This window comes from Stegodyphus dumicola, chromosome 7, assembly GCF_044657685.1.
Source record: "Stegodyphus dumicola isolate Sdum_Otavi_A_Nest chromosome 7, ASM4465768v1".
NCBI lineage: Eukaryota > Metazoa > Arthropoda > Arachnida > Araneae > Eresidae > Stegodyphus > Stegodyphus dumicola.
In genome coordinates, this window is record NC_140774.1 from 178492553 (window position 1) to 178514374 (window position 21822).

At 33.4% G+C, this 21822-nt stretch overlaps 1 protein-coding gene across 5 annotated transcripts in view; it reads right to left on the reverse strand.

The window, feature by feature from the left end:
• The window catches only part of LOC118201308 (U3 small nucleolar RNA-associated protein 6 homolog), a 62934-nt gene extending 51098 nt beyond the window's left edge, over window positions 1-11836 (reverse strand). The window contains exons 1-3 of one of the 5 annotated variants that reach the window (XM_085821117.1): window positions 11692-11793; window positions 7037-7230; window positions 47-148 (exon numbers count right to left, since the gene is read on the reverse strand). In XM_085821117.1, the coding sequence (XP_085677243.1) occupies window positions 47-138 (92 nt within the window). In that variant the 5' untranslated portion in view covers window positions 139-148; window positions 7037-7230; window positions 11692-11793. Of the gene's footprint in view, window positions 1-46; window positions 149-3675; window positions 3696-7036; window positions 7231-11691 lie in introns of those variants that run through there. The other 4 variants (XM_085821115.1, XM_085821119.1, XM_085821118.1 and 1 more) reach the window with 4 other exon arrangements.
• Between the last annotated feature and the right edge of the window lie 9986 nt (window positions 11837-21822).

The following is a 21822-nucleotide window of genomic DNA, read 5'->3' on the forward strand; positions in this document are numbered from 1 at the left end:
TACACATTATAAGACCAAATCTGTAAAATATAAGAAAACAAAATACCTTATTTCAGACAAGCTAAACAAACCCACACGTTTCATTTCTTCTAATTCAGGAACTTCATATTCCAACCGTAGTTGGACCAATTCCGCCATTTTGAATTAACTAAAATAATTTAAACAGTGATATGATTGCTAAAAGTATTAACTGCTCATTCAGTAAAGAAACAGATTTTGAATGAATTGAATTTACAAATGTAAATATACATAACTGCAAACAATAAAACTCCTGTTACTCAGATTTCTCGTCCCCCCCCCACACACACACTTAAAAATTAAACTTGCTGTCAATTAATTTATTTAATGTAATTCATTTTTGAATACAAAAAGATAAAAACAACATAATGCATACATTTAAAAGAAGCTTTTACTTTATATGAATATACTATATCACATGGTTTACCCCCATGCATGGTTTACAACCAAACAATTACAGCAAATTCCTTCTTATAACGCACACCTGTAATTTCAAACTACATTTTAAAATTTTTAGGTATATTCACTGTATCATGTGCATTTTTTTCTTTACAAAACAACTTGAAAGATAATATGTACTACGCTCTTATCTTTCGAAGTAATTCACTTGAAGATTTTCCCTAAGCTTTCGAACAGTGGTATACTGAAATGACAAGTCATAAGAAGAATGATATATGTGTGTGTGGAAGAAATGCTTGAAGGAATAAATAATTCAGCAAAGAGGATGGTTTGAATTCATCGCTGGTGTGCACAAGTATGTTATTCTAGGGTTCAAGAGAAGGAGACATAATTTGGGATACGAATGTACTTTCGACCCGAATGAATTCATCGAATTAGGACTCGGATGTTTTCTCTTTTTATAGTCTTATCTTTCTGTGATTTAAGTGAACATTGAAGGCTTTAGCAAATCACAATTGCTTTGAAATACAGATGATATAGTGTTCCTTTTAGTAGTAAAATATGGCTCCTGCCAATCAAAACAAACATAGTGCTGGTTTCAAATGCAAAGTCATTCAAATTGCGAAAGAAAATGAAAATTGTTTTGCAACAAGGATACCTGGTTTTGGTGAAAGCACCATACTTGAGAGGAAGAAAAATGATATCATAATATTTAATATGCCAAAGAATGAATGTGCTTCGCCTAAAGGAGTAAAGAAATGGCCTATCCTAGAAGAAGGTGTTCAAACTTCATTGTAGAAAATCGGGAGATTCACGAGAAACAGCATTTAGGTACATGTAGAAATCTAATTTTTCCTTATATTTAAACTTATCATTTTTATACCTGGAGTTATAATGCATACCATAAATTTTGATCTTATTTTTTGTATTAAAAGTGCAAGTTATACGAGGGAATATATAGTAATTATTTTTTATTACAAGAGAATTAATATGCCTTACGCATTCATGTCATTTAATTTACTGAAACTTCACCACATAGCTGTCCATAATATGTAGATTTTGCCAATTGTATGTTATCAAAAACCACTTATCAACATGGAATAGAAAAGAAATTCCACATTATATATAAGTTCTCTTTTTCTTTATAATACTGTTTGCTTACTCCATGAATTATGATTTAGCTATAACGTAAGCTTCTTTTCTAAAAATAAACCAAATTATCATAGTAAGCTTTAAGTGTATGCTCACCCTCTCTCTCAGAGAAAGAACTTTTATTTAGCAATACAGCGAATGACTAGTCAGATAATTTACATCTAAGGTAGAGGTTGCATAGCAAAATGCAAATAGGCAACCAAAATTAGCCCAGAACTCAATCCCACAGTCACACCATAACGGTTTAAAAAGAGGTAGGCCAGATCTGTACGTCAGTTCCCAAACAGTGATAGTTTCATGTAATCCGTGACATCAAAAGCGGAAAGCACGAGTCGAAGACACCATTTGCACAAAGAAGTGCGTTAGAAGGCTGCCAGGATGCTGCAAAACAATCCACTGCTGTGAGAGAGCTGAATGTGCATCATAGTGTCATCAATAATCTGTGAAATTGTTACCAAAGGGATCAAGAATGAATGTAGAAAATGCAGCCGGGTGTAGATGCTGGAGGATTACCACAAAAGCAGACGAATGCTTTTTGTTGCTAAGTGCAACACGATATGTATCACTATCAGCACGGCAGCTGGCATCATATCTCTCTTCTGCTGCAGGATGCCCCATATACCCACAAACTGTGTTGCATTGACTGCATGAATGTGGACTGTGTGCCCAACGACCTGTGGTTTGTGGTCCTTTGTTTCCATCGCATGCCACAGCATGGCTGAACTGGGCCTATGAACATAGCAGTAGGGCCACGTATTCTTTACAGATGAGTCTCGATTTTTAATGTTTAGAACAATTCCCAAAGGGCAATAATATCATAAGAGCCAGTGACATGCTATAGGGGGCCAAACATCGTTGAAAAAGATAATTACAGAGAAGGAAGCTTACTTGTATGGGCTGGAATAATAATGAACGGCCACACCAACCACTACGCAACTCCTGCTGGTTTCATCACAGCCATCTGATATCCTGAAGAAATTCTACAACCTCTTGTGCGTCCTTTTTTTATCACTGCAATGGGTACCAACGTGATATTTATGGACGATAGCATCCCCCCGCACAGAGCTCCAGTGATGCAAAGTTATCTGAAGAGTGAAACCATTCCACATCTGCCTGAATTCCAGACAGCATGTGTGGGACATGTTGAGATGATGCATAGTTGGTCTCAATGTGCTGCCAGGCATCCTCCATAAGCTCTGACATGCAATTTTACAGGAATGGATGCTACTGCCATGAAAAGCAATCAACAACACTACTGCCAGCTAGCCTTGCCACTGTCAAGTATGCATTTCAGCTAGATGTTATCATACTCATTACTAATGTGACCTTTTCCCTGCATATTCTTCTGACATGTTATTTTGATGATGTGATAGTCATAAAATGTGTTTTTGTATGTCTTTGCTTTATTGTTGGCTATGTAATCTAGTAATACCACACCAAAATCTTGGATCAATTTCATGCATAGTCATTAAATAGTTTTTGTTGGTTGATCTTTACATTATGGTAACTTGGCGTTTTTTTGGCGAAAATTTGCCGACCAACTCTCCTACAGCAACCCTCTATTTTTTTTTCCCGCCGCCATTTTGTCTTCACGAAGTAAAGACATGTTTCTTTTCTTTTTATCTACTGAACACTTCTTCCAACAATCTACTAGCCGAATTACACTTATGCTAGAAATTTTATCTAACAAAACTGCTTAATCATGACAAATATTCACTGCAAAATTGGGAAAAAGTGCACAATACCATACTCCTTACGCGTTTTTCAAAATAACACATACACATAAACCATGTACACGCCAACTTATTTTTACTTAAAAAAACATCCAAGAATTGCACAAAAATGGCATTGCGCACACTCTTCACTATATCCATGTATACTGCTTTTTTCTCATAAATTAGAAAAATTTCACGAAAATACATGACAATTTTCTGAATCTTTAAACCCGGTAAAAAGAACATATATGAAATTATCTGATCGTGAAAAAGTAATGAACATTTCCACATATAAAATAAATAAAATATCCAAAAACTTTTACCTCTAAATCATCTATTATATTATAAACATCACCAACGAATTCATACCGCAACCATTACAAATACTTACTGTCAGATATTTAAATTATTTCCATGCACGTTTACTTCAACTAAAATGTATACCAAATTCCTACAAACATAAAATTCACAAAATAACTATCATTTAATTAAAATATAATTAAATTCAAAAACACTACTTAAAATATAAATGAGCACATACATTAAATTAATACATACATAAATACCCATTTCGAATTCACTTTAGTTACGGCCATGGGATCCAAAAATTCACGAACACTGTTTCACACAACACAGAATAAAGCCAAATACAAAATTTCCAGATTTTTTCCCAATTTCCCCCCTTTTCCGATTAAAGAACCGTAATTCGTCCATTAATATCACATGACATATCCCATGATCTCTCATTTCCCTCACACAAAATAATGCGTAATCGGAACTGAGTACTGCTCACATTATTACCAAAGTGCCAGGTAGTAACCTTCATCGCCTCCAAAATGTCGCCAAACTACCAGTTACCATATTGTAAAGATCAACCTTTTTGTTTTATTCTGTGTTTTGCCATTATTGCTTATTTTTAGAGCAGGTATGTATAATGTTTGCTAAAAACCAAATATGCCTTCCCCGTCTTTTTTTTTTTTTTTTTTTTAATTTGCACTATAATAAATATTTGTTAGTCTACAGAGATAAAGAAAGAGAAAATTTCACCAGCTGTTAATCCTAGTCAATTAATTAAGTTCAACTAAATCTTAAAATGTATAGAAGACCAAAATAGTACATTTTGGAAACTGCAACAGTTTGGAACAAAACAAAAGAAAAAAATTGGTCAATTTCAGAATAAATATTAACTCACAGATATTAAAACACTGATACTATTTTGATCCTGAATAAGTTTCACATCTATGTTATCCTATTTTTGCTTTATTTATTTGAATAGAAATTTTACACATACTAAGTTGAGAACAGAGCATATGCCTCAGTCACTTGTTTTCTTACTTTCATAAAAAGGAAAAAAGTAAATTAACAGAAGTTTTGCAGAAATATTGGGAGTACAAATAAGTCTTTGCCATTTGAAAAAAAAAAAAAAAAAAAAAAAAAGGCACCACCAATACGGTACGGTTAAAATTATCTCATGTAAAATGACATATCATAAAGTTGGACATCTGCTAACAATATAATCTTGAAATATTAGCAATTTTGTATCAGCATCCTGTATTATTTTTTTGTAAAAATATTGAGTTTTCAGCCAAATGGAGTGTCCTTTGTGGGAACTTTTGATTTACTCTTTAATTTGCAGAAATTTGCAGCTGAGACATATCAGTTGTTTGTAAAAGCATATGGTGAAACTGCTCTAAATGCAGCAGAAGGATGAAAGTGTATGAAGATGTGGAATTGGAAGCATTATTGGATGAAGATTCAATCCCAAACCCAAGTAGAACTTGAACTTACATTACTCAACAAGTGACTCAACAAGCAATTCACACCCACTGAGAATTATCCAAAAGCAAGGAAATTGCGTTCCATATGAACTGATGCTGAGAAATGTTGAATTCATTTTACACTTGAATTGCCACTTGTCAGACACAAACAAAAAGGTATAGTCACTAGCAATGAAAAATGGATCCATTACAATAACCTAAAGAAGAAATTATGAAGACCATCTGACCATGCTTCAGCATCGACAGTTAACCCTTTGACGCGCTGTGGTGGTGCCCTGAAACCACCAATTTTTCGAATTTTTTTCTCCTTATCCTTCCAAAATTTGAGTGAAAAATCAATTGATTACTGACCTTTGACCTCTAAAGAACACAAAATGAATACATAATCATACATTTTTTAGGTCTTAGTACTTCAAATTGGATGCCTTTTAAAATTTGTTTTCATTGAGACAAAATAAATTCCTTTTATTAATATAAACAACTTTAAATTTCAAAAGTTATTCATCGCATATCATAATTTCTATCATAAACAACAAAAAATAGCAATAATTAAACTGCATATATTAAAAAAAAACCCTCTATATGTATGGCATTTGTTTTGTGGTTTCATGGCGCAACCACTGCACCACTAGAGCATTAGGCTCGGTGGTTGCACCTTGAAACCACTGCTCTTCACAATGGCGTTTGCTTGCTTCTCAAATAGGAATGTTTATTTTTACCTGGATATAGATAAGGGTTTTGAAACTACAGAGTTATTTTATTACTAAACAATACATGCACCTGTCCAGTAAAACGGTCTTTCTTTTCCAGAAACGTTTCTCTGATCTCAACACACTTGCTCCCCAAGCTAGTATTGTGTTTTTATAAATTATTTCCTGTGGTTTAAATTTAATGTAAGTATACTTTGCTGTAATTAAAAATAGAAATTGTGTAAAGTTTTATTTAAATTAAAAATATTTTCTGATTTTTGGGACGAAATACGAATAAAATAAGTATAAATGGGAAACGAATGATCCGTACCAAAGCTCCCCCCCCCAATTAACATAAAAAAAAAAAAGAAAAATTTCACGTGCCAGATGAAAAGAAACTAAATAACGCTGGACATATACCAGTGAAATTTAGATCCAATCAGTGTACATTTTGCAGCACAAGGAAGAAACCTCATAGAAGAAGATACATGTGCGAAACGTGCAATGTGGGTCTATGCATGTACCAAAAAGACAAAACATGCTTTGAATGGTGTTACAAAAAATATTTGTTCTTTAAAATTTAAAAAAAAAAAAAAAAAAAAAAAAAACACTGAGTCTTTTTTTTTTATCCTTATTTTACTGATGATTTTTATCCTTATTTTTTAATCCATGTAGCCAAACATCCTTATTATGTAGGTACTTAAACTTTCACTGCTATAGAAAAATTACATAAATGTTTTCAATTTCTTCTGACGATTTACCTTGTAAAATAATGTAAAAAATCATTTTTTTTTTAAAATTCGTAAATTTCCCCATTTATTGGAAACATGCACAAAGAAAGGTAAGTTTTCCCCCCCTACTACAAGGTAAGTTTCAAAGTCCTAGATGCACGGTGGTTTCACAGTGCAACCACCAACCACAAAACAATGAGCAAGAGCAGATTTTTTTTTAATTCATATATTATTTGTCTCTAGGATCATAATATTCAATTTCTAGAGTTTTTAGTTAAAAAAATTATAAAAATAATATTGTGTGCATCAAAAGGTTCAACTAAATATTCATGGAAAAAATCATGTTGGGTATATAGTGTGATGAACTTGATGTCACGCATTATGAGTAGCTCAAACTGAATGAAACCATTATTAAGGCTCTCTATCGAATACAACTGGTGAGACTGAGCTGAGAACGTGAAGAAAAATGTGCCCACTACTACTCCAGATATGACAAAATTATTCTCCTGCATGATAATGCTCATCCACATGTAGTGGCGCTGGACGAAACTTACTTGGAAACACTCAACTGAGAAGTTTGTCCATTCCACTGTATTCACCAGATATTGCTGCTTCTAATTATTACTTGTTCCAATTGATGATGCATGGCCTGTCTAAGTAGCGCTTCACATCATATGAAGATACCAAAAATTGGGTTGATTTGTGGATAGCCTCAAAAGAAGTGTTCTTTCAACATGGTATTCGTATGCTGCCAGAAAGATGGGAAAAAGTAGTGGCTAGCAATGGACAATACATTGAATAAAACAAAAAATACTGTTCTTTCACAATAAATGTCCAATTTCTAATACAAAAAGGGCAGGAACTTATTTGGTTCCCCGATAAATAAGCAAATTACAAAATCAAATATGAAGTTGAACACAGAATTCCGTAATTAAAAAACTATGCCTGGACTAGCTGGTTTAGCATAGTGATGGGCCATAAACTGCAGTTTACATCTTCTCTGCTGAAATCTTGAAGCTTTAGTATAAAATTACTAGGAGCATAATGCATCTCTTTTTTTCCCTTTCCTTTTCAAGATTTTGATGTTGAGATTGTACACATGCCAAGCTTGCATAATTTCTTAAATGTTTTTTCTGTATACATGGGAGGAATTACAATACAAAAAACAGAGAAGTTCACATGTCTTGTATGGATAAAGAAGAATGTAGGATCCGTCATTAATATCAGACATAAAGATACCAAACGAACATTTTGCAAATTTTAGGTAGGGGTACGGATGATCAGAAAGTACCAATGTTTTTTTTGCATTTTTGGTTGATCTTTACATTACGGTAACTGGTAGTTTGGCGACATTTTGGAGGCGATAAAGGTTACTACCTGGGACTTTGGTAATAATGTGAGCAGTACTCAGTTCCGATTACGCATTATTTTGCATGAGGAAATGAGAGATCATGGGATATGTCATGTGATATTAATGGACGAATTACGGTTCTTTAAGCGGAAAAGGGGGGGAAATCGGGAAAAAATCTGGAAATTTTGTATTTGGCTTTATTCTGTGTTGTGTGAAATAGTGTTTGTGAATTTTTGGATCCCATGGCCGTAAGTAAAGTGAATTCGAAATGGGTATTTAGTGGTATTGAAAAGGATAGTAAGAAATGTTTTTTAAGGTTGTGTGAGAGAGAAATAAACATGTTTTATTATGTTATTTATTTTACCTGGTATCTTGCTTTGAAAGATAAGTATGATTTTAAAGATTCTGAAAGAGAATGAAGAAAAGTGTATCTGCCACGTAATGAAGATTCTGAAGGAGATTAGGTAAGTTAGTATTTTTAATTATTTTTATGCATTGTTGGAAATGTAAGGTGGAAAGGAATTTGGTATTATTGGGAAAATTGTTATTAGCAATGATTTAGTTTAAAGTAATTAGGATTGTAAGGTAATTTTTATTAATTGAATGTATGTGCTCATGTATATTTTAAGTGGTGTTTTTGAATTTAATTATATTTTAATGAAATGATAGTTATTTTGTGAATTTTATACTTGTAGGAATTTGGTGTATGTTTAAGTTGAAATAAATGTGCATGGAAATAATTTAAATATTTGATAATAAATATTTGTAATGGCTTCACGTATGAATTCGTTGGTGACGTGTATAATGTAATAGATGATTTAGAGGTAAAAGTTTTTGGATATTTTATTTATTTTATATGTGGAAATGTTCATATTTGTAAAGGGTAAATACTTTTTCGCGATCATGTAATTTCATATATGTTCTTTTTACCGGGTTTAAAGATTGAGAAAATTGTCATGTATTTTCGTGAAATTTTTTTAGTTTATGAGATAAAAGCAGTGTACATGGATATAGTGAAGAGTGTGCGCAATGCCATTTTTGTGCAATTCTGGGATGTTTTTTTAAGTAAAAATAAGTCGACGTGTACATGGTTCAGTGATATTTTAATGAAATGATAGTTATTTTGTGAATTTTATGCTTGTAGGAATTTGGTTTACGTTTAAGTTGAAATAAACGTGCATGGAAATAATTTAAATATTTGATAATAAATATTTGTAATGGCTTCACGTATGAATTCGTTGGTGACGTGTATAATGTAATAGATGATTTAGAGGTAAAAGTTTTTGGATATTTTATTTATTTTATATGTGGAAATGTTCATATTTGTAAAGGGTAAATACTTTTTCGCGATCATGTAATTTCATATATGTTCTTTTTACCGGGTTTAAAGATTGAGAAAATTGTCATGTATTTTCGTGAAATTTTTTTAGTTTATGAGATAAAAGCAGTGTACATGGATATAGTGAAGAGTGTGCGCAATGCCATTTTTGTGCAATTCTGGGATGTTTTTTTAAGTAAAAATAAGTCGGCGTGTACATGGTTTATGTGTATGTGTTATTTTGAAAAACGCGTAAGGTGTATGGTATTGTGCACTTTTTCCGAATTTTGCAGTGAATATTTGTCATGATTAAGCAGTTTTGTTTTATAAAATTTCTAGCATAAGTGTAATTCGGCTAGTAGATTGTTGGAAGAAGTGTTCAGTAGATAAGAAGAAAAAGAAACATGTCTTTACTTCGTGAAGACAAAATGGCGGCGAGGAAAAAAAAATAGAGGGTTGCTGTAGGGGAGTTGGTCGCCAAATTTTCGCCAAAAAATCGCCAAGTTACCGTAATGTAAAGATCAACCGCATTTTTTACTGTTGTGTTTTAATAGGAGTCAATGAGAAATATATTAATAGTTGTACACTTAATTCATGTTTACAATTTAACAGATGATTTAAACAAAATTTCTATATAGGAATGTAGGTATAATTAAATTTCATTTTGTAATCTCATAAAATAATTTCTAAAAAGTATTAGATCATCTCCTATCATCACTTTTATAACACAGATTTGGTTAGAGTAGACTTTAAGATACCCCTTGTATTATGGCAAAGTTGTTTCATTTATCGTCAAGTCGTTGTTTCATTTATGGTAGCCTGAGTAGTTGAATGTTATGGAATGTTGTGATGTAATCGGGTGCATGATTCTGTGAAATTTTGAATCATGGGATGTTTTGTAAGTTTGTGGTGCATGTTGGCTTTATTGTTTAGGCAGTAGAATGGCTGAATGTAGTAAGATTAATTTGAAGTTTCTGTACGATTTGGAACGAAAGGGGAAAAGAGCGTTAATTGACTGGTGTGTAAATGAAGGTTTACTTAGTAGCCATTATAAGTGTCCTGTATGTAGGAAGGATATGGGTCTAGTCGAACGTAAAAACTGTTTAGATGAATTTGAATGGGTTTGTAGGAAGAAAGGTTCAGATGTGGTGACGCCGATATACGGATTCGAGTTCAGATAATTTTAGGAAGTTTTTGGATACTGTTAAGAAATTTTGTGTGCCAAAGACTAAAGACGAAGGAACTTCTAAATACAGTAAGTGGATATTTCCTTTTTGTAGTGCTTAAATGTATAACATGTCTTTCTGTTTTTATGTTATTTTATTGTTTAGTATAAAATGTAGTTTACTGAGATTATGTACTTTTTGTTTGTCTGTATTGTAGTATTGGGCGCTCCTTTGACTTTTTAAGTGAAAATATATCAATGTGTACATGGACAAAGAGAAGGGAGTGCGCAATGCAAGTTTGTGCAATTTTTGGACTTTTTTTTTTGTAAGTGAAAATAGGTTGATGTGTACATTGATAAAGTTAAGGGAGTGTGCAATGCCATTTTTGTGCAATTTGGGGATTTTTTTTTAAGTGAAAATAGGTCGATGTGTACATGGATACTGAGTTTGTGCAATTCTTTGTCCTGTTATTTTGGCTTTGTGTAGCTGCGATTTTTGACAAAAATCAGCGTTATGCATACCAAAATAATAAGAATTGCACAAACTCGGTATCCATGTACCACCAAAAATCGCCAAGGGGTACCCTAAAATATACTTTACCACAAATTTTCTTTTCCTTTCCGCATTTTCCATAGAAACTTTGCTTTATTTTGATAGTTTGTGGTGGAAATTTTTCTGTCTTTCCACAATAAATTAATTTAAGTTTTCAGAGAAGAACTGGTTAACTGGGAGTTCCCTAAACATTTAGTTTTGAAACAGCATACTGTAAGTTGCACATCTATATCAGTGCCCTTTGTTTACAATTTACAAAGAGCACAGCATAACCACAAGTATGCTTTAATTTCTTGAATACCATTCCCAAATTAATTTAAATACTTAAATTTTACTAAGCTCATTTTAATTTTTAAGAACAAATGATATTTAAGCTAATTCATAATTACAATAAATACCAGCTAAAGTTAATATATTTCAAACATTTGAATTTTTGATTTTTTTAATTTTCTAAATAAGAATTTTAAATGCTTCAAAAAAGTAACTCATAACATTAATTAAGTACGTAATAATTGCATTTCTATAATAAAATAAAGAAAACAAACTGCTCTGATGATTTAAATTTAATATAATTATACTGGTGTGAATGTAATTTATTTAATCAAGACAATCGCATAACTTTCCCAAACATATTCTTGTTAAATTCTTACAACACTGGTTTAAGGTAAATATACAAACTGATAAATAAGTGCAAAAACAGGAAAAAGAAAAATAATATGAATTAACAGATATTAAACAAATTTTATTCGATTTTAAACATCAACTATAAATGTCATTTTAATCACAGCAATAAAAAGTTTATAACAAATTATGAGCACTTACGAAAATGCACTAAAAATACCTAATTAGTATATCGCAGCGAAATAGAACACAATAGTAAAAATGTGTGAACAATTCATATAACAGTAAACAAACCCACCGATGCTCACCATGCGGTTTTTCACTGTTGCCATACAGGAATAAAAAAAGTCTCATTGCTAGTAAATAAAATACATATATTTATTCATTTGATCATTTTATTTTTTTGGTGATTGCATTAAAATCGTTATTATTCAGTGGACCAATGAAAAAATTATTACGTTACGGTTTTATTAGGCAATGTGTGATGAGAAACCATTTGCAGTTCTTTTGATCGAAGTCTTCATGTATCTCGTGCATTTTAAAAATATTTTACTGCATTTTCAGAGCTGTTAGTTTAACTTAGGAAGAGTATTCCTTTCATGGGATGGCAGCATTTAGAACCTTGTCAAATGCGGTGGTGACATTTTAAATTAAGTTTCCTTTTACCTAAAATTAGTAAAATATTACACAGAGACTTCTGAGGATCAGAAAACAAGGAAAATCAACTGCGTCGTCTGAACAATTTGAACAAAGAATTTTCCAGCTTCTAGAGCTAATGGCGCTGCTAAGAGGGTGCAAACGGGGACATGTATCCTCACGCGCAGCATCTTGGAAGTGCCATATAAGTTTACTAAGTTTTAGAAAGAAATATTTGCAATTTTTGGCAAACAGGACGGGATGCGAAATATTCAGCTGTCCTCGGAGCTGAAAACCCTAGCTACGCCTCTGACTAGAGTGCAGTGGCGTAGCTAATGAAGAGAAAGGTTCACACTATACTTTTGGGAGAGACATATTTCGCGTGAAGCATTATTTTATGCTGTTGAGCTGGGAATGTAGACTGGAAAATGTATTGACCAATTAGATGAAGCTTCAAATTCGTCAGCGACGTCGAACAGACCTGAACTGGGAGTTGCTTATACTATGTCAACTCTTCGTATTTATTTATATTTATTTCCTGTGTGGTATAGATCTTCAAAAGGAGATCCTTTAATTCTTATCAGGGGAATCTGTAATTTCCCTCACTACACTTTTCTGGGTAGTTTACAGTTTTCTGTTGGTTTTGCAAGAATAAGTCCAGACTGAATAGGCATAACATAGCACAGGGTGCAGAATGCATTTTTAAATGAGCAACTTATAAACAGAATGCTATTTCAGGCAGTTAAGGGACAGAGTCTATCTTTACGCGTTCAAAACTCCTTGGTTATATGCACTAAAAATACCTAATTAGTATATCGCAGCGAAATAGAGCACAAAAGTAAAAATGTTTGAACAATTCTTATACCAGTAAACTCACCCGGCGATGGGCAGCAGCACTTTATAGCAAAAGAGTTACATGTAAATTTGTATTTTAATGGTATGTCAAGTAACAGCTTCTTCTACTTGCCATCAAAGAATGTGTGGGATCTTTGAGAGGGAATTCGTGGGGGTAACCCCAAGATAAGGACTTGTTCCATAAAATTTGAGATTCATTAATTATCTTCAAGTACTTTCCAAAGACTGAAGTTATCTTTCCGAATGAAAATATTTAGTAAATACTAAATGGAAACTCTGTTGGCGATGGAGAGCCTCAAACCTCACAAATACATTACACATGCCAATAATGGCTGCTACACTTAGCATCCGTTATTTTGGTCCCATGTTGATCACTATGAAAACTGGATAATCGTTATAGTCAGGAATTCCAATAGTTTTCACTGAAAGTGCTACTGAAATTGTAATTCGCAGCTAATACAACATCTGCTGGTATTAGGAATATTTTCCAAATTTAGTCTAATGCACACTAACAGGAAGTTAAAACTTGAAAAAAATGTCAAGATTTCTTTAAGTAGGTAAACGAACATTCCCATCTTTAATTAAATACGTTTGATATTTAAACTAAAAATTATAATAAAGCGTAATGAACTGATAGGCCACGGATCTTCAGATAATTTTTCCTATTTTAATGCCTCCGTAACTCATTTCGTAACGATTTTCAATTTTAATTGTTAGAAAAGGCTGAGTATCTAATTAATATATTGTTCACTTAACTTATGGGAATAACTAGTTTTAATTATTTGTTAATACTCTAAGGTATTTTCTCCCTCCTTTCCGCATGCCTTCAAGAAAGCACACTCGAGAAGAATTCGGGAGATCCGGCGTTCGAAATCCGGCGATGCACATTTTTCCCGTTCCAGCATCAATATAACCTAATGACTCTACAAGTCATTAAAAAGCTGAAGCTCTAATTAGAGGTATTGACGTAAACTATAAGTCTCGAAGAAAACAAAAATTAAAAACAATAATTAAATTCAAATTAAAAATCGGATTTAAATAAAACAAAAATACAGTTTAAAAATGATTTTTTAAAAATTATTTGGGGGACCTTCATTTTATACGTATTAATCCTTGCTATTAGTGAATGTTACTTATTTCATACCTCAAATAATAAAATCCTATTAATTAAGTTCTTTTCATCCATATAATTGGAATAATAATTCAGATAGGGATATAATTTAAATTAATTCAAACAGACTTATCATAGCAGATCTTGAAGAAGTTGATGTTTCGTGTATAATATATATATCGGATGGATGAAACGCTGAACTTAAGGCAGAACCAATACTCCTTGAAATAAAGAGGCTTTTCTGATGAAGTATGCTATACTAAAACATAAAGATACTGAACAATAATAATAGACATTGGTTATGAGACATGCATATACCAGATAACCAAAAACGTTCTTGCAGTTTTGAACAGTCAGAAAGAAAAAGACATAATACAAATAATAATCATCGCTAATCCTCAAAGTAACCACCATCGGCATCCAGTGCCATTGGCCAACGAGTGGCTAGCTGTGCGATGCCATCGTGCTAAAACTCAGGAGTCTTGGACGCAAAAAAGTCTGTGAGGGCTTTTTGGAGGTCTGGCCGGTTGTTAAACGATACCCACGAAGATTGTTGTCCAAGGAATGGAAAAGGTGGTAGCCTGTTGGTGTGAAGCCTGGGGAATATGCTGGATGGGGTAGTGTCTCCCAGCCCAGTCGCTTAATGCTGTCCCTGGCCTCCCAAGCCACATGAGGCCTTGCATTGTCAAGGAGAAGTACACCCTTACGATTAACCAATGCTGACTGTTTATGCATCAGTGGCTGATGCCCACGTCCCAAATGCTGCGAGAACAGACCTGCCGTGATGGTATAGCCCACTGACAGGACTCATAGTGCACAACTTGGCGACTAGGCCACAAGATATAGAGCATGATCTTGCGTGAGTGGAAAGAAGGTCTCGCAGTGTGAAGCACAGGGTCCCGTGGTGACAACCAATATCTGGAACGCCTGGGTGTGTCATACTGGACCCACTTTTCATTACTGGTGAGTACTTAAAGAAATACTGATGCATTGCGGTGCCGAGTAAGCAATGACGAACAGGCAGCGACACGCTGTTGCTTGTTCGCATCGGACAGTGAGTGGAGTACCCACTTATTCTGCTTGTATGCCTTTCCTATGCTGTGGAAATGGAGTTTGATCATTTCATCAGATACCTGGAAGTGTGAAGAAAAATCGCCACATGTTTGGCTACTGTCACTCTCTATGGCTGCTCTCAGGGTCTCATCGCCCAGCGCTTGTGGCCGACTGCTGTGTGGTGCATCACTAAGCGATATCCCCTGACCTGAATTTCTGGAACCATTGCCTAGCAGTTCGTTCCTTAAAGGCATCATCCCCAAAGGGCTGGAAAATTCGGCGACTTGATTCTGCTGCTGACAGGCGCACTTAAAATCATACAGCAAACAACTCTGAACGAGCGTCTTTGACGAGCCATTTCAATCAGTTCGCTGTGTGAGTTATATTTTGAAGTACTGATGCAACGTGCTTTTATACTCTTGGTCAATGTCCATCCTGACCACTTCATGCGGACCACTTCATCGCCAGATTTGGCTACTATTTTCATGTAGAGATTCACTCTTCCAATGTCATATCAGAAACGGCAAGAACGTTTTTGGTTACCTTGTAAATTCGCAATCATATTGCCATTACCTGTGTTATTAAGTATTCTTTTAGATGAAATGGTTGAAATGCAGAAGGAGTATAATTAACATTCTAGACGTTGTAAATTGCTGAATTTTTACCATACATATTGTTAAGTATTATATTTATTACACTTTGAAGAAGATTTACTTTTTCACGTAAAATCCTGCCCTGGCAGAGCTGAATAAGGAATGAATAGGGAGACAGCCTTTGGGAAGTGACGTCATTGCCCAAACACGATAATTTAATTCATCACATCCACAAGCTTCCTCGCGTACAGAATTTTCAGAGTATTGCCATTCAGCGAAACTTAACTTGAATTTATCCTTCAAATTTAACAACTTGTTTGACCCATTTAAAAATAATGCATAGCCAGCGCAAAACAAAACACATTATCCACATGTCCTCGCATGCAATAGGTTTCCAGCAGCAAAACATAAGATCTTTATTTTTGAAATTTAATCTTTCTATTACTGATTGATAAGTTGAGATATTTAAACTCTGTAATGTAAATGAGAAATTTTGTGTATGCATTATTATAAATCTGAATATATATCTATTAAGTTTACGCATTATTGTGAATTTGTGCTGATGCTTGCATATTTTTATTTTGTAGTACTGCGCATGTCTTTTTTAATTTAAGAAGTTTTCTTCGTAGAATTGTTCCTTGAAATGTTCCTTCTCAGCAATTGTTCCTTGAAATTCTGTTCAGGCCCCATTCCCTCTAGTAACGAAGTGAAAAAAGTCGCTGATCACAAGTAGTTCAACTTAGCTTCAGATCCTTGCAAACAAATTGGCTTTATGGATGCTTTCAAGGGCTTTTCTTTAAAGTGTAATGAAAATACAAGCCAGTTTAACTTCAGGAAGTCCTTCACAAAGGCTTTCGTCCCCTCCATCAGCCTACAGTGCCTTACCGTTCATAAATAAATAATACAACAATTTTTAATGTCCTAATATAATGATTTTGTGACAAAACTACGTTGTTATATTTAGTCACACGTGACCAATAATTCATTCATAACTACAAAAATTGCTTTTATGAGACCATGTAAAAAGTGCAATCTAAATAATCTGTTATCAGTGCAAAAAGGGCAGCAGCGCTTACATCAAAAGAGTTACATGTAAATTTGTGTTACAATGGTATATCAACTAACAGCTTCTTATACTTGCCATCAAAGAAAGAGTAACATCTTTATTCAACGAAAGATAGTGCCTTATAAAATTACTGTGAAATACATTTGTATTTAGTTATGAAAGTAACATATTTTAGAATAGTACATGTTTTACAGAAGTAAAGGAACAGTAAACACGCAATATAAATGGCATTCAAGAAATAAACATTATTTTAAATTAAATTAAATTTAAGATCACAGTTATTATTTCAATTATTTAAAGTCGTTATAGATTAACTTTCTACAAAACATAATTTACAATTTGTATTTCCTTTATTCATTTAAAGTTTGATGTTGTGTGCTCGCAAATTAACAGTTTAGCTATATTCTTCTTATCGAGGTGCCTACCAGTAGCCGAGTGATAAAGGCACTGAAAACTGGTAGTTCGACTTGGGTACAAATCCAGGCCCATTTTGGTGCGGCAGCCAATGTTGAATTCTGTCTTCAAAAATACAGTCAGCGATCGTTGCAACGATCTTTCGTATCTTAAAGCAAAAGATCGTTATGACGAATGTTGCTGTAGCTAAAGTGAATTTAATATATGTGAGGATTTCTTGCACAACGCTGTAAGGGAACGGTCATCACGATGGGAGGGCATTACAATGAGCATCGATTGTACTAGCAACCTCGGATAGACTTTTTTTTTTTTTTTTTTTTTTCAGTATTTATAAATATGCTCCGTTTTGTGAGAAATCGATTTATCCCCCCTTCGCCTCTGCCAAAGATTTAAATTAGTATATATTTTCCATTTACGAGGCATTTAAATTAGTATTATTTTCCATTTAAGTCTGTAGATGCGTTTTGCTTTTTCGAGGGTAAACAGGGCGAAAAATGAAAATATTATCTTGGCTTGAATTCGATATAATCCAGAATGGCAACCGAAGAATTGTAGAATATGATTTCTTTTTTAAATATCTTAGTAATCCAAAGATCACAAGATTATTTTCACAAGACACATTAATGCATATTTTAAAAATGTAAAATAACATAAGAATGGTAAAATCTAAATTAGGTTTCAATTAATTATTTGGATCTATACTGGAATTAATTAATTGTCCGATTTAAACAAGCGACTATTCTTATGCAACTCAAGTTCCAGACGAAAAGAAGTTTTTTTGTAATGGCAGAAGCTCTTTTGTAGAAGGAAGAATAGCAACTTAGGAAAAAATATTCAGGTAATCAAGACCTTTTTTTTTAATGCAAGGTACAAAAGAAAAAAAGGAAAAAGTATGATTTCAGCTGTGAAAGCTTTATGCGAGTATAAAGAAATATATGACACAACAAAAGAACATCGCTCTAAGCAGTCGAGCAAAACGTCGTATTTCGACTTTAACGCAGAACAGACAGCAAACTTCTGTTTTTGACAGTGAGACAGATGTGGATGAGAAACTTCAGATGCGGTGACCTGAAGGATACAAAGATAGTCTTGTACCTTCTAGAGTCTAATTTCCGATATTCTTGTTTAGCGTATCACTGGCACCGTCTTTAAATCTTTAAATGCGTTCGCTGTCAAAATTACGCAACATATACCAGTTCATTTGAGTAATATATTTATCATACCGTTCTTAATTTTTGTGTTATTTTAAATTCCATGCAATCTTAGAAGTGATAGGAAAAGGATTGCTTTGAAGACGTGAAAATAATCAGAAAAGTATTATAACTGCTTCATCGCTTTACATTAGTTTGGCCTATGAAATGTTTCAAAAGAATGTTGTACTTTCGCAAAGCAATGCAAACATTAAAAAACGCCCCTTTGGGAGAGCAATAATTTGCCCCCTCCTTTCAGCATGCCTTCGCGGTGAACACTTGGCGCGTATTCGTGGTGAACGCTCGGTGAGTATTCGATAGGCCCAGGTTCGAATCCCGGCGAGGGCATTGCTCATTTTTTAAATTTCCTTATTTCGAAAAAGTCTAAAATGACTCTACAGTGGCGCCCAAACTAAAAGGTGGTGGATGATGATTCTTCATCATCAGGATTTGGCGACTAGGGTCCTCTAATTCCCAGTCGTCCTTTAAAAGGGAAAGAATATAAGGTATTTTCTCTCTCCTTTCAACATGCCTTTGTGGTGGAACGGTTACCACACTCGGCACGTATTCGTGAGGTCCAGGTTCGAGTCTCGACTAGAGCCCTGCACATTTTCCACCTCTCCTGCTTCAAAAACACCTAATGCTTCTACAAGCTTTCAGATTTTTTAAATATATATTTATTTTGTTCACATAATGTGAAATGATACTTTTGTTTCCAATAGTGATTTCCCTTTAAAATTGTTAAAATCTATTGATTTGATAACTAGATCTCTTAGTTCCTTACCTATTGCCATTAAATATCACATCGTATAGAAAATAAACCGCATAATTCGCTCAGAAAGTTTTGATATTCAGTTTGAATTTTTATTGTCATATCGTGCCGAAAACATTCATTTTTTATATATTTTATGTGCACTTCGCATTTAAATTCTAACTAAAGAATTTGATTAAATTAATCAGTAAATTTTATTAGTAAATTAAATTTTTAACGCTCACTTTTAGTAATAAAAATAAAACCGAAATTTATGCATGCGCGGAATACGCCAGATATAAAAATGATGGATTTAAAATTAAGCAGAGATAAGCATAAAAAAAAAAAAAAAAAAAGATTTGCACATGTATTTAAATGCTGTTTATTTAAAGCAATTGACACAATTTATGAATTTAAATATTTTCCTTATCAGATAACTTAAACATTTTCATTATCATCTTCCGTTATTTATATCTTCAGGCACATCATCGAATTCTGTTTTATCTTAAATGGCACTACTCTAATCGATAAATAAATAATAATCTACTGTGCCATCTAGATTGTTAAATATACTACATTTTTAAAAATAACTTTTGAATTACATCGGGTTTAATTTCATTCCATGCTTTTGTTATCCACTCAACCTATTTTTAGACTGGCATGATGCATTTGGCCTTCATTTGTAAATGTTTTTCACCTTCTAACTTCCACGTATTCCACTGCGGTTTTAAATTCCCTTTGAATGGTTTAATGATTAAACAGTATGTTACATTCATTCATAAAAAAAGAAACTTGTTGATGAAACGTCCACTTACTGAAACGCTTAAATCTGATTCCCATATCTTGTACCTAATAAGAATTTTTAATGAGTTCCTACGCTGGCCGGTTTGGGTTTCAAAAGGCAAGAAAATGTTATTTTGTCCATGTTAAGTCCTAGTGGAAGGGATGACTGTTTTGTGAAAGGCTTTCTGGTTCATATTCACGATATACGTGTAGAAAAACTATGGGCTAATCTTTGGAATATGGTAACAGGTAGTTTGGCGACATTTTGGTAAGGCGATAAAGGTTACTAGGTAGGACTTTAGCAATAATTTGAGAAGTACACAGTTCGAATCACAGATTATTTTGTCTCAGAGAAATGAGAGATTTTCCGGAAAATTGCAATCGTGATTTTAGCTAATAAGCACTTAGAAACAATTTCGCTGCTAAAGTGCAGAATCGCCCACTTATTTGTTTGGCGCTTTTTACAAGAGTAAGATGAATTGGATTTGTGTCAATTTTCTTTGACTTTTTAAGTGAAAATAGGTCACGTGTACATGGATAAAGTCAAGAGTGTGCGCAATGCCATTTTTGTGCAATTCTGGGATTTTTTTTAGTGAAAATTGGTCGACGTGTACATGGATACCGTGTATGTGCAATTCTTAAAAACGCGGCAAGCAGTGGGCGATTCTGCACTTTCTCCCAATTTCGCACCTAATCTTCGTCATGATTAAGCACTTTTGTTCCATAAAAGTTCTAGCATAAGCGTAATTCGGCTAGCAGATTGTTGGAAAAAATGTTGAGTAAAAAAAAAAAAAATAAGCTTTTACTTCGTGAAAACAAAATGGCGTCAAGGAAAAAAAAAAAAAAAAAAAAAAAAAAAAAAAAAAAAAAACTAGCAAATTGCTGTAGCAGGGTTGGTCGCCAAATTTTCGCCAAAAAATCGCTAAGTTACCATAATCCGATGATTCACCAAACTATGGAAACGCCTATGCAGCCCTGCTGTTTGACAGAGTTTGAACTCAGGTAAGACTACCATTGTTCAGCGGTCACATTCATATAGAAGATAAACAGAAGATGCAATGACCCATATATATGTTTATGCTTACAATAGTTTTTAATGCTTTGAAAACAGATAAGATCCGAATGTCTTTTCCTAGTAAGCATTGAACTTTTATTAGCATTTGGATTAAAATTAAGTAACAAATTCGTTCAGTGATCTTACTTAACATATATACCAAATTATGTTATCATAAGTACCAAGGATACCTTTACTCTAAATGAAAAATCTTGATTAATTAGTCCAAAGGAGCTTTGTCCCTGATGGTCTGTTGTTTTCGTTTTGCAATTTTGCGTCGAATCACTCTGAATGTCCGTTTAACTTTTCAAACTGTTACCACCAAATATTATCGCCGTGTATTATAATCGAAGAAATTAAATAATGAAGAATCTGCATAAATGTATGTCTGTTTCTCGCATTGTGATAAAACAACGCTACCTAGAGACACCCAATTTTGAATGACGTAACCTATTGCGAATATGGGCATCTGTAAGCCCAAATTTGAAATTTGTTTTATTATCGATTTCATATTTTGTAAAACCTTTAAGAATTTTTGATAAACAAACTCAAGGATTTCAAAGTGAGCAATGGCTACGTTGTACAGAAAAAACATTCTTATCTCCAGCGCGTGAGACGGTGTATCGGAAATTCTAAAGATATGCTCAAAATTATTTTGCGATATTGCTCTTGAACTGAATTTTATGGTTTAAGTGCGAAGAACATGATATTTAATAAATCAAGGTAACACACAAAATGTTAAAAAAAAGACCCTTTGGACGTAGTTTAAAATATGAAACCTTTCAGGTTTTCTCTTCTTTTTAACTTTTCATTATTTCCTTTTGTC